General features: G+C 39.8%; 1 protein-coding gene across 3 annotated transcripts in view; it reads right to left on the bottom strand.

The window, feature by feature from the left end:
- ITGB6 (integrin subunit beta 6) overlaps positions 1-14307 on the bottom strand; it is a 132653-nt gene that overhangs the window by 42868 nt on the left and 75478 nt on the right. For all 3 annotated transcript variants that reach the window (XM_060626839.2, XM_060626838.2, XM_060626844.2), the window contains one exon: positions 12979-13074. In XM_060626839.2, coding sequence (XP_060482822.1) covers positions 12979-13074 — 96 coding nt within the window. The remainder of the gene's footprint in view (positions 1-12978; positions 13075-14307) is intronic.

The raw sequence follows: 14307 nt of genomic DNA, 5'->3' as shown, positions 1-14307 counted from the left end.
GATGATTTTGCATGCCTGGATGTGGCATGCAAGTGACAGAAGAGTACGGCAAATTGTTCACCATCATTAATCATTAGAGAAATAGAAATTGAAACCAAAAGAGATGCCAGCGTGCGTCTACTAGGAGGGCTACGATTTAAAAACCTGATGATGCTCTCTCAACTACTTGCCGGGGGAGTCTACACTGGTACAACTACTTGGCAGAACTGGCAGTAGCTGCTAATGCTGAACATGAGCTCATCCAATGACCCAGCCATTCCACTCCTGGGTGTAACCACCAACAGAGATGAACCCGCAATGTATGACTGCTCTGAGACAAACAAATGCACAGAGAGGCATTCATTCTTACTGTCAAGAGGGTGCTTCTGGTCATCAAGGTGTCACTTAAATTGGAGAAAGTACAGATAATTCTTGAAAGGTCTCAGATCATTCAGGGATTTGGCCACAAGGAGGAATCAGTTCTTACCCAGATTCTTTCAACCTGGGGACGGACCCAGGGGAGGTGTAGACTGGCAAACTCCCCAGCACTCACAGCATGGTCTGTCTCTTCTGAATCTCCCTCCATCCCCAGGCACCGGTCTCAGGACCAGGTCTTCATGAGCCGCATTCACCAATTCTGGGAGCCACACAATGGGACGGAGAGGTCCTCACATGCCCCCGACTTCCCCGTGCACCTCCTGCCTTTTGACACCTGCATCCTCAGAAACCCAAGGCTCCTAGAACATCTGCTGTGGGGACTCTGGGACAGCCTTGGGAGACTGACAGGAATGGACGAGGAAGGGACCACCTTGCTCTCTAGTGGAAGCAAAAAGAAATGAAGAAAAAGTTGTGGCTGTAATCACTTTCAAATGGAAAGGCTACATCTTGAAAAAATGTAGCAAGTAGCAAAAGCATAGAAGCAAAAAAAAAAATTTTTTTTTTGTCCTGGGGGACTGTATTGTGCTGTTTATCTGGTCAAAAGAAAACAGCTCTTTGCTGATGATGCCTTGCTTTTGTTGAGCACTGTGCTTCTTCCAAGTTGGGGGGAGTGGGGGCCGGTAAGGGTTTGCTGAAATAAGTCCTTCTTCTGAAGGCAATCAGAAGGCTTTCTTCCCGTGAGGTCTTTCATTCTTGTGGGGTTTTATACTGCTGGTTCTCATGTTCATTATCGGTAAATGCAGGGCTCCCAGTATTATGCAAAAGTTTACCCCCAGGCTTGACTGTGTTACTAGGACACCCAAGATTCCAAAAAGAATATGTAATTGTTTCTGGCACAAGGTAGCCTGAATGTCTGTCTCTGGGTTGCATGATATCTGCTTTGCCTTCAGGCTTTCAATTGTCAGCATTCCACAGGCAGGCAGGCAGCAAAGGGAGTGTGCTAATTAGATCAGGTGCTTGATCTTGAAGTCTGCACCAGCAATGACTAGGTAGTCGCTTCGGAACTTTTGAGCACTACCTGTCTTTCTTCCAGTCTGCCCTGGAATGTAATTATCTTGTCAGCCAAGAAGCTGCACGAGTTCAGCACACAGCTGAACGAGTGCTCGGCAGCAGTGACAGAGTGATAAGGGAAGACGAATGGACCCACCGTGCATGACTGTTCTGAGACAAACAAATGCACAGAGAGGCACTGGAGAATGGAGACTTCGAGAACAAAGAGGCTACACTGAGTATTTGTTGCTGAGGATACTTCACATGGTCCCTTAATAAGATTACCCTGCGTTTTGAGAGGGATTGTAGACCTTTGTTGGCAAATGCAAGTCCCAAAGCTTTAGAAAGCTCTTTTAAAATGGGCAGCTGTGTTGGCTTCAGTAGCAGCTTATGTGCTTTGCAGACCAACCGGCAGGTAATAAAACATTGAAAGATGACTAGTAGGAACACGAGGAAGGGGACCAAAAAAGAGAAAGCAGGTGTAGATACAAGGGCTGCTAAAGAGGTATCAGCAGCCCTTGCTGCTAGAAGGGTGGTGGGTGGACCAGTAGCAGCAGCAGCATCTGGAAGCATCTGGAGAAATGCAAAATCTCACTTTAATTTTTTGAGGACCCTCCATTTGGTTTTCCATAGTGGCTGAAGCAATTTACGTTTCCACCAACAGTGCAGGAGGATTCTCTTTGCTCCACATCCTTGCCAACACTTGTCAGTTCTTATCTGTTTGATGATAGCCATTCTGAAAGGTGTGAGGTGATATCTCATTGTGGTTTTGATTTGCATTTTTCTGATGATTAGTGGTGTTGTGTATCCTTTCCTGTGCCTATTGGTCATCTGCCTATCTTCTCTGGAAAAATGTCTATTCAAGTCCTCTGCCCATTTTTGAAAAAGTGTTTATGTTTATTTTTTGTTTGTTTTGCTATTAAATTCTTTACATATTGTGTACTCTTGTATGAATTCTTCATATATTTTAGATATTAACTATCGGATATATCTATTGGATATATCTATTACATATATCCAATGTAACTATTAGATATTAATTATTTGGATGTATCACCTCACACCTTTTAGAATGGCTATCATCAAAAAGACAAGAACTAACAAGTGTTGGTGAGGATGGATATATATATATATATATATATATATATATATATATATATATATGATGGAATATTACTTGGCCATAAAAAAGAAATCTTGCCATTTGCAGCAATGTGGATGGACCTTGAGAGCATTATGCTAAGTGAAATAAGTTAAGCAAAGAAAGACAAATACCATATGATTTGATCAAATCAAAATAAAACAAAACAAGCAAAAATGCCAAGTTCATAGATTCAGAGAACACATTGGTAGTTGCAAGAGAAAAGAAGGGATGGTGGGGAAATGAAATGGGTAAGGGGAGTCAAAAAATACAAACTTCCAGTTATAAAATAAATATTTCATGGGGAAGTAATGCACAGCATGGCAACTATGGTTAATAATACTATATTGCATATTTGGAAGCTGCTAACACAGTAAATCTTGAAAGTTCTCATCACAAGAAAAAAATTTTGAAATTATGTATGGTGATGGATGTTAACTAAATTTATTTTAGTGATCATTTTGCAATGTATACAAATATTGAAATATACAACTGAAACTAATGTAATGTTCTACATCAATTATATCTCAATTAAAAAAAGTTTTTTTTTAAAGTGTTTATTTATTTTTGAGACAGAGAGAGACAGATCATGAGCAGGTGAGGGGCAGAGTGAGAGGGAGACACAGAATCCGAGGCAGACTCCAGGCTCTGAGATGTTAGCACAGAGCCAGATGCGGGGCTCGAACTCAGGGACTGTGAGATCATGACCTGAGCCGAAGTCAGACGCTCAACCAACTGAGCCACGCAGGCACCCCAATTATATCTCAATTCTTTTTTAAAAAAAGAAGAAATGCAAAACTTCAGACCCCATCCTAGACCTGAATCAGAGTTGGTATTTGTTTGTTTGTTTGTTTGTTCTTTGAGACAGAGAGAGAGATAGAAAGAGAGCACGCACGCAGGGGAGGGGCAGAGAGACAGGGAGAGTAAGAATCCCAAGCAGGCTCCATGCTGTCAGCATGGAGCCTGATGTAGGGCTAGACCTCAAGAACTGTGAGATCATGTCCTGAGCCGAAACCAAGAAATTGGATGCTTAACCAACTGAGCCACCCAGGCGCCCCAGAGTTGGTGTTTTAATAAGCTCCCTGAGTGATTGGAGACACCAGAGGAACTTAAAAACAAAACAAAACACTGATGCCTGGGCCTCAGCCTTAGAGATACTGAATTAATCAGATCAGGGTGTGGCCTGGGTACTGGGTTTTTTAGAAAGCTCCCTGTGCGATTTTAATGAACATCAATGTTTAAGAATGGCAGATATAGAATAGTCTGTCTATACCATTCCTGTTGTCAAGCAGATGCTTCCAGGAAGGGCTATGGTAATTTGGAAAATAAAGTTTTTATTTATTTAGTTAGTTAGTTGGTTTGTTAGTTAGTTGGTTAGTTGTTATGTTTTTAAACCTGTACACCCATAATTTGTAAGGGATCCTCAGTTGGTCATACACCTGTGACATCCATTCTGTACTCAAGAACAAAAGTGGTGTTTTTGAATGCCTGATGCCCATGGAATAATAACATGCTTACTTCCCTAGGCCTTCAAGACTGAAGTATCTAGTGTTAGCCTATGTTATCTACTCCATCCTCTTCTATCCTAGCTCATATCAGTCTGACTAGCCTTTCTTCCGTTTCTCGAACAAATTGAGTGCTGGGTCCTTTGCTGCCTCAGGGCCTTTGCACATGCCTTCTCCTCTTGAAAACTCCTCAACCTTTTGGTTGATGCTTTATAATCACCTTTTGAAAGGGGTCTTCCCTGAAGATCCTATAGAAGTAAAGTCTCACACTCTCCTCTTTCATTTTTCTCCATTGCTACACACTACTCTTTTCCATTTTTTAGTAATATTTTCAAAATTTTAGTCCCAAATATTGCACTGGAACATACTAATACTAACAAAATTATATATTACTTATTTGTAATTCAAATTGGATGCCCTGTATTTTTATGTGCTAAATCTGGCAATCTTATAGAAAAAGTATGTGAATTTCTGAATAAATAAATAAAGTGTGCCCAAACTGTTCAGGCTCAATAAAATGTTCTACTTCGAGAATTTTCTGTTTATTTATTGAAGATTCAATACCATAAAGGCAACAAAATATTAAACTATGTTATAATTAATAGTAACCCCTTTGTAGCATATTTTTGGCTCTTTCAGGTAATTAAGCATAATATTAAAATGCATAACCCTCCCAAACTTCTCTGTGTCCAGGGACTGTCAGTTTAACTTGTCCATTGTGCCTTGATGTCCTATGTAATCTGTAAAAGGCTACGGTGGAGAATGCTTGGTTGTGGCTAAACACCTGTGTGGTGATCCGTGTCAAAGGGAGCTTCCTTTAAGCATTGCTAGAATTTGGGCCAGCTGCACAGACATGGACAGAGTGGCCAACTGTAAGCATAGGAAAGGTTTCAGGGGATAAATGTGTAGCTCAGTTTAGTGAGCGTCCCTGAATTCTGTGAGGCTCTGAGAAAGCATAGAATAGAGCAACTGCACAGTTTTAAGCACTTCGTGGTATGGAGAGGCACCTTTGAAGAAACTGAATTTGTTCACAAATATTGGAGTCCTCACCAAAAGAGCACTTTTAAGGGATAAGAAAAGGGATACTGGAAATGATTTGTTGGTCCTTGTTAAGGCCATCACATGAATGCATAAAAAAGTAACTAAGTATCATTTGAATATGTAAACAACGTAACCTTGTAGTTAATGTAAAAATATAGTAATGGTGGATGTTCTGGGGCTGCTGGTGGGAGGGGAGCAGGTTTGTTTTTATTTTAAAGCAGACACCCTCTATGTATGGCAACCACAGATTTGGAATGTTTTAGAAGACCTTGATTTCATCTAATGTGATTCTTGTCAATAAAAGTGATTGTTTGACATATAACCAAAAGCAATTTAATTTTCATGCCTTTAGAAGGCTACAAATGTACAAACTCATTCAAAAAATCTGAACCTACTTAATATGTACCGTATGATGCCAATTATGTTAACATATGTAAAGGAATGCAAAAAAAGAGAAGACTTATTTTAAAATGTCAAGAATGGTTAGCTGTGTCTGAATGGTGAGTTTATGAGTGATCTTTATTTTCTGCTTTGTGCTTTTCTGGATGCACCTCCCCCACCTCTTTGGGGGCAAATAACATGTATTAATTTTGTCGTCAGAAAAAGAGTAATTTAAAGTACGTGGTAGGTTTTGTTTGTTTGTTTGGTTGGTTGGTTTTGGCCATACTCCCACACTGTTGGTAGGAGAGTAGCTGATACGGCCACTTTGGAAAGCTTGGACACACCCGGGAGAGTTGAAGATGCCTTTTCTTGTGACCCTGAGACTCCAATTCTAGACACGCATCCTCCATAGAGAACACATGTACAAGCATGAGCATGGGTGTGACATTTGCCATGCTTTACCAACTGGGCATGATCCATGCTCCCAGCTACAGAATGAACACACCACAGGTTGTACACTCGATGGATTGTCCATGGCAGTGGAACAGAGTACAGTAGAGTTATATGCATCTCTGCAGACAAGCCTCAAAAACGTAACATTGAGCACCACAATATGAATGTACTTAATGTCACAGAACTGCGTATTTAAACATGGTTAGAATGGCAAATTTAGCTTAGGTGTGTTTTACCCTCACAACCCATCCCCAAACATAACATGGAGTCAAAAAGAAAATTATCAAAGTAATATGTACAGCATGAAGTTAAACTTGTAAGCCAAGATTATGTAATTGTTTATGGATCCATATATATTTTAATGGTACAAAAAATAAACATGAGAATGATAAACACTAAGTTCAGGACATTGGTTACTTCTATGGAGGAAAAGAGGGGAGTGGCATCAGAGTTGCACAGGTATACAGCAGGCAACTGTATCTAGAATGTCTTACGTCTTTAAAAAATCTGAAGCAAATATGGCGGCAAAATGTTAAGATTTGAGAAGGCTGGGCAGTCGATGCGTGGGTGTCATTATATGACTCTACTTTTCTGTGTACTTGAACTGTATCATCATAAAAACCTACAGTCTTTGTTAGACCAGGTGTCCCCTTTGTCTCTTAGGTTGGAACTGCAGATGGTGATTCCCATAGACAGTAGCTGCTGTTGAAAGGATGTGTTGACCAATGGCATGATGCTCCCTGACTGTGTGGCCTGTTTTTACCACTCAGAATCCAACGGTCTTTTTTTCAAGTCCACCCATTTGTAAATTGCTCTATTTGTCTAAATTAACAGCAACAGTAAAGGGCCCTAGATGAAGTGTGCACTGATTTTAAAGGACTCTGCCATTTTTAAGAATTCCACCTATTCATCTGTTCATCTGTCAGGCGGCTCGGCTCCACCCTTAGGCTCTCTGCTTTTACAGCTCAGTGACTTTCAAAGTTGGTGACTTTGTTTAAAAGGCGGCTTCTTTGGTGGTCTAGTAGTTAGGGACTGGCATGCCCTTTCACTATAGCAGCCCAGGTTACAGTGTTACTTAACTCAGTGATTGACGCTATAGACTCAAAGTGCCTTGGTTCGAATCCCAGCCTACACAGGCAACTTGCTTTATTTTGAGTTCTTTTATTATTTACTTTAATTTATTTGGTTCAATTTTTATTTTTTTATTCTATTTGGGTTTATTTGGGGTCCATAAAATGGAGATTAAATGATAAAATGAGTTAAAATATTTAACCCCAAGCTGCCACCTAATACACCCTCAGCAAACCTTCTATGATTCTCATAGTCATAGTTACAGAACATCTTGGCTCTCAGTTTTCCACCACTATAAAGTGAAGGTCTTAGCTCAACACTATCATACTGTTAGTATCAAAGCTAGTTTTATGATGGCCAATTAGTTTACTGCCCATTCTAACAAAGATGGTGAGTAGGAAAAAGTGAAAACATTGACAGACATGCAAACTCTGACCCCTCATCAAAACTGTGCCTTGGATAGGGGCACTTGTACCCCAATGTTTATAGCAGCACTTTCAACAATAGCCAAATTGTGGAAAGAGCCTAAATGTCCATCAACTGATGAATGGATAAAGAAATTGTGGTTTATATACACAATGGAGTACTACGTGGCAATGAGAAAGAATGAAATTTGGCCTTTTGTAGCAACATGGGTGGAGCTGGAGAGTGTGATGCTAAGTGAAATAAGCCATACAGAGAAAGACAGATACCATATGTTTTCATTCTTATGTGGATCCCGAGAAACTTAACAGAAACCCATGGGGGAGGGGAAGGAAAAAAAAAAAAAGAGGTTAGAGTGGGAGAGAGCCAAAGCATAAGAGACTGTTAAAAACTGAGAACAAACTGAGGGTTGATGCGGGGGTGGGAGGGGGGGGAGTGGGTGATGGGTATTGAAGAGGGCATCTTTTGGGATGAGCACTGGGTGTTGTATGGAAAACAATTTGACAATAAATTTCATACATTAAAAAAAAAAAAACAAAACCAAACCTCTGCCTTGGGGTGCCTTTCCAGAACATAACCTCTAAAATGCCTTCATCCTGTTCTTTAGGCAAATTATTGGTCTACAAGTCTACTAATGCTCTGTGAGACTTCTTAAGGTAGGCACTGTGTCTTATCCTTCTCTGTACTCACAAATGAAGGGAGGTTCTAATGAAATGCTTGATGAATGAATGAATGAATGAATGAATGCATGCATGCATTCAATAGCATCTTGGTTCTATTGATATGCTAGATATCCTGGGTGTTGTGTAAATCTTGAAATATTTAGGCCTTGTATTGAAGTTCCATTTTGTAATCGTTCATGGGCTGGCCTAATAGAGCATCTCATTAAAACCCTACTTTAAGTCTGAATCTTCTCTTTTCTATTTTTTTTTTTTTTTACCTTTGTGTTTATTTACTGGATTATGAGTCTTTGAGTTCTTTAGAAGAAAAGTACTATATGTAAACTAAGGGTAACTACTGATGACTTTTCATGGTTATAATTTATTAATTAGTCTGGAAAATGCTTCTAACAACTTTGTGCTGATAATCTGAGGACATGAGTTTTATTTCCAAATCTTCCCTCTCTAAGAGCTATTTTTATTAATGAGGAAGGTATAGGCTGGCTCTCCTCAGTCTTATTCCCAGATATCATCAATTGAAGAGAAATAAAAATCCTTTTCCATTACACTTGAATTAAGAGCAATTTGTTAACTGTATGGGGATTTCTCATAATTCAGAAGTTCTCTTTTTATTCCTAGATGATTTTATATTCACTAAAAGCATAAATTTGGAATACTTCATTACAAGATGGGGTTGATAGGATAAAGAACAATTTTTTTCATACATGCTTAAAAATTAGCTATATTGTGGCTAGCTGAACTTTGTGCATAGATCATTGGAATTCATGGTGATTTCCCTTCTTCAGGTTCAGAGTCATTGACTACTAAGGCTGGAGGTCATCCAGTTCAGTCCTTTTATTTTGTCAAAACTGAGGCCAGAGAAAAAGGGATTTTCATCAGAGCAAAATCGTTTTGATCTTTTCCAATAGTGAACATTATAAAACAAAACAATAATAGAACAGGATATCACAGAGCAAAAGGGCTCAATTTTTGTTTTATCTCCCTCTTTAATTCTCTGCCTCCTTTCAACTCTCTTGCTGCAGTGAAAAGCTCAAAAGATAAGCAAAAAAGGAAAGAAGGGGTGATATAAAAACTGGGTTATTGATCTTAAAAAATTGAAACTTGCATACGATAGGTTATATTCACAAGCCACACAAGCTCTTAGCATGTTGTGGCTATACTTTATGCTGGTTCTTAGATAACAATGACCAGCAAATAGGGGTAACTGCTCAGGGGTTTTCCTTTTGTGGCTTAGCGAGAAGGCTCTTGAACTTATCCAACGGGTTGGTCCCAGGAGTGATGGCAGTGTTCCTTTCCCCTGGTGCCATCTGGGTCCAAGGGCAAAGAGATGGCTGCAAATGACTGTAGCTCTGGGTCAGGCAGACCCCCACCTGCTCTTATACATGGGCTCCCTCAACTTCCACAGGTATTTGTCACACAAAATTCCAAATTACTATTTAGAAACTTTGACCCAAATTGACTAAAGATGAAAATCTATTGTGTATTGAGAAATAGCCTAAACAGAAAGATGAGCAAAACCCACCATTCTCCTCAAAGAGGTGATAATTGAGGGCTTTTCACTTCCAGAGGGAAGGGCCCTTTGGTGGTATTAAAACCTGCATGGGTGGGGCTCCTGGGTGGCTCAGTCCCTTAAGCAGCAGACTTCGGCTCAGGTCATATCTCACAGTTCCTGGGTTCCAGCCCTGTTTCATGCTCTGTGCGAACGGCTCAGAGACTGGAGCCTGCTTCAGATTCTTTGTCTCCCTCTCTCTCTGCCTCTCTCCTGCTTGGACTCTGTCTCTCTCAAAAAACAAACAAACAAGCAAACAAACAAAACCCTGCATGGGTGTCCTGTCCCTATACTTTAGATATATCACTCTGTCCTATTAACAATAGGGACATCAATCAGCAGTCATAAATGTTAGCAACTAAACTGGATGTGTCTATTACTAATATGTCTTGTTTGCTTTCTAATGTTTCAACATTTCATTGTAAATACTAGGTTATATAATAATTATCATTATCAACTTAACAAAACTCATCTTTTCCAGCCAGATGTGAACATTTTGAAAGATTAGAATATCTTAAAGTCTTGTAAATAATTCCAGGTGATTAATAACATGATTTGACAATGTAGTTAAGAATGCTAATTTAATTGCTTTTTATATCAATATCTCACTAGGAAGGAAAGACTAGTCAAATTAGACAATTGGGCTTTAGTAGCCTGATGCTATCTTAATGTAAATTAAGAGTAAACATTTGAAAACAATAGAGGAGCTAAAAATTTTTTTTTAAGCTTGGGTAATTGAATCCTGATTCAAAATGGTATTTACCACTAGAATGTAATATGCTACCTACTGCTCAGTCTATTATCTATCATTATCTTTTGAACCCTATAATTGGACAAACAGGCAACTATTCATAATAATAAGTTTGTTCAAAATCATCCTTTTGCTGGAGTCTGGGGTGCACTCTGCAGTCATATTGAACTGAAGGCAAAACTGCTTACTTTATCCTTTCCATTGTTTGTTCTTCTTTGTTACCACAAAGCACAGCAACACTGCACATCTGGACAGTCCGGAGCATCTTCCCAAAATTACAAAACAAAAACCTGTAATTTTTTTCCTGCATTCCATGAATGGGCAACATAAATCATATTTGCTACAAGATGGGCCACCATTGAATCGGAGCCATCCTGTGCCCAGAGTGTATGCACATAGCTATGCTTAACACAGAACTGGGGCAAGCAAATTGCCTTTTGGAATTTCCATTAGATCTAACCACGTATTTATCCTATCACTGGTTTTATTTTTTCAGTGATTCTTTAGTAGTTATATCCCTTCTATCACAGCTATCCAAACATCGGGTTGTGCAGGGCTCCACCTCATATTGGGCTCCTTCTAAGAGATTTAAATGGAAAGGCAACACAAGCCATTATTGGTTTATTTTCAGTTTTCATTATCAATAAAACAAGAGATCAGCATTTTCATGCTGTGTGAAGCCTTCAGGGAAGTGCAATGTCGCTGTCATTATTTTTAGGCCAGACTGCCGCCTGCCCCGACTAATGCAGATGGAATGATGAATACATCAAAATAGAGATAAAATGATGAAAGAAATCATCAGAGTCGGAGAGTGGGCTTCTGCCCTGGTCTGCTGCATGGCTCCCTGACAATGTCCCTTTGAATTTAGTGGAGCCTGGATGGTAAAGACCACAGATCATGACAGAACATAAATTCGCCTCATAATGAGATTAGGAGGCAGGCAAAATAAATGTCCTGCTGTTAAATGAGAGCCAGGCTCTAATCTGGTGTTTTCCTTGGAAATGATCATTTCCTTTGCAACGGGGGAACCGTCGGCCCAACTAACTTAAATCTGACAGATTCTGTTTTGCCACGTGGTTATTTTTCATCTTCTTCTGTCTTTTGGTAGCAGTTTTGAGGAGGCGTGTAAATGAGTTGTGAGTCTTAAAGACTATTACTGAAGTGAGTTATGGACGACTATGTTCATGATCATCAGTTGTATTTCTCTGACTCCCCTTTTAAGAAAAGTTCTGTGCAACTCCCCTTCCCCCTTCTAAACAGGACCAGGCTGTGGAGGAGGTGTTGTGACCCCCAGGGTCCTCTCGCTCTACCCTTAAGGATCAAAGGCAGAATAGACTCACTATTGTATTTGGGGTATTTTTTTTTTTAATCTTAACCGCAACTCTACTACTTAAAACCACTGGAAACAAGTATCACATACTAAAGAGCCTTAAAAAAATGCCCAGATCAGGTGAACCCACATGGTCTCTGAGTAGAACAAAGGCCTTGAGTATGCAGCTTGATTGCAAAGCACTTTTTTGGTTTTCAGCAGAAGGCAATCTCACCTGGAGTACAATACCCTCCTCTCATTAAAAATGCAAGATAGGATCTCCTCCTGGATCCTTTCTATAGAACCTGATGCAAGTTCATGGGCTGCACTGTCCTTAGCAGTGAGTGGCATTTAATCAAAGCCTTCTGTGAAATAATGTCAGAGTTTCCCGAGCCCTGTAAAGTCACCAAGAGAGTTAAGAGGTCCTTTAAAAAGGAATGGGAGATCGGACTCTGAACTTAGGAGTATTTAAAGCTTCTGCATAGAAGGCACAGACAATTTAATGTACACCTAGTTTCTCTACATTTTCTCAGGTCCAGGCTAGAGATTCCTTACTTCTCTGTGAAACTGCCCAATAGGAATAAATCATTTGCTAGCATCCTGATACATGGTATTCTGACATATTGTTTTTTAGGCTGGAATAAACCCACGGAAATCTTTTGTGTTTACATATGCATTTTACAGTGTATGCAGTGGTTTACAAACACTAGCACATCTAATGAAACAGTTTCCTTTCTGCGTCTGGTGTTTCCATCCAAAAACTTAAACTGCAAACCCAGCTACTATGAGGGAGAAAATATATTTGTGGCCCAATTTAACAAGCTTTTCTCTTTTACCTTACTTCTCAATGGTTTGAATTGTATCGCTACTTGTATATTTTCTATGCCTTGATTTATAGGTGTCTGGAAGTTTCAAGTCAATTCTGCTCCCTTGCTCTGTTAACTCCCTCCTTGTCACATGAAACAGTCCAAGGGAAGACAGACTTTCTGTTAAGTAGGTGCTCCCATGTTCCCTGGTGCTCTCTTACAACTCACCTTGTCATTCCTTAATTCTTTCTTCCCTGCCCCACCAGATCTCTCCCCCACTCTCCACAGCACCCCTGGATTTGTAATTTAAATTGCAAACAGTAACTTTACCAAGTGTCCAGCATATCTGTCACATGTTAATGATTTTCTGATAGCAACCCATGCATTGAACTCTGAGTTCATGCTAAAGTTCCACGTCCAATACTTTCCCTGAAGGAATTACCCAAATTATGTTTGCTTACCTCATATAAATGAACTTGTTCTTGGGTTACAGCAAAGATTAATAACACGTTATTTTGCACCAGTTTATCAATGAGTTGTCCAATTGTTGGATATTCCTAAAATTGACATATAGATTTTAAATGTCATCTTAACACAAGAGTGTAAAATAAAGAAAGGAGTATTTCTTTCAAAGTTATCATACTGAGTTTGGCATTTCAGTTTGGTTCTAAGTAAACAAATACACAATTAGCATCAGTCACTCAATTGGTTTAATAATTGTTTCCTAAATCTTGCAAATCGAATTAATTCCAGAGAGTCAGTGCCTGGCAATGTGATATATTATGCTCAGTCACTTCTAAGGAGAGCACTTGGAATTTACTTAAAGAATTATAGTGTGTCGTATTTTCCAGGGTAGAGACACGGTTCTTCTAAGCGCCGCTTGCCAACAGGCTCAAGCTGTAGAGAATGTTAGAGCTGGGGGAGGAGCAGTGGACATGACGGATGTGACTGCGGTGACTCAGGTAGCTCGGACACTCCTACTGGAATTGGATGAGGCGGGAGGAAGGGACAGCCTGCCGAGAAATGACACACTAGGGTTCCTAGGTGCATCTGATTTGAGACGTTCCTGCACCAGTTTTGGATTTGGTTTTACTGGCTTTTTGATGTCACTAATCAATTTTAGGGGATCCTGCGACGTTTTTACAGGACAACTGAAAACACATTGTATTTCTTTTTCATTGACACATTCATGCCCAAGTGATACGAGCTCTTTAAAAAACAAGAAAGGCATAAATGATCAAATTTGAACATGGCCTCTACTTTCCAAGGTTAAAAAACGTGCAGCACACTTGGCTGTTGTACGAATCCAAACGTGGATAATGTACAAACAGGAAACTCAAATGAAAGAGTAGCCTGCAAACAATGAGGCTAAGATGATGTTGATCATGAAGGCAGCCAAAGCAGAGCAACACTGACAAGTAAGCCCTCTCGTACACTGATGTGTTGTGTTCACATATTCTCAGCACTCTGGGACTAATTCTGCCTGATATCTTCTTTAGGCACAAGATTCAAATTCCAGGAAAACTATAGTTTTGTCTAAAATACTCCGGTAAATGATCCAGCTGCGTATCTGGCTGGGTAAAATGGGCTTGCCATCCGATTTGGATTTTTATTAGTAGATATCCAGATAACATAAATCTTCCGGGGTCTGTCTGACATTTTCAGTGTCCCCTGCTTTTCAATAGCCCAAACACCAAAAATCCCTGACCTTCAAGCCTAAATTCCTCCATCGCTGGGCCTTCCTATCTCCACATTCTCACACTTTCTACTGATGTGCATGTTTTGCAAGG

Source organism: Panthera onca, chromosome C1 (assembly GCF_046562875.1).
Source record: "Panthera onca isolate mPanOnc1 chromosome C1, mPanOnc1 haplotype 2, whole genome shotgun sequence".
Classification (NCBI taxonomy): Eukaryota; Metazoa; Chordata; class Mammalia; order Carnivora; family Felidae; genus Panthera; species Panthera onca.
Note: the sequence above shows the minus strand (reverse complement) of the source record. Positions and strands in the feature narration are given on the sequence as shown.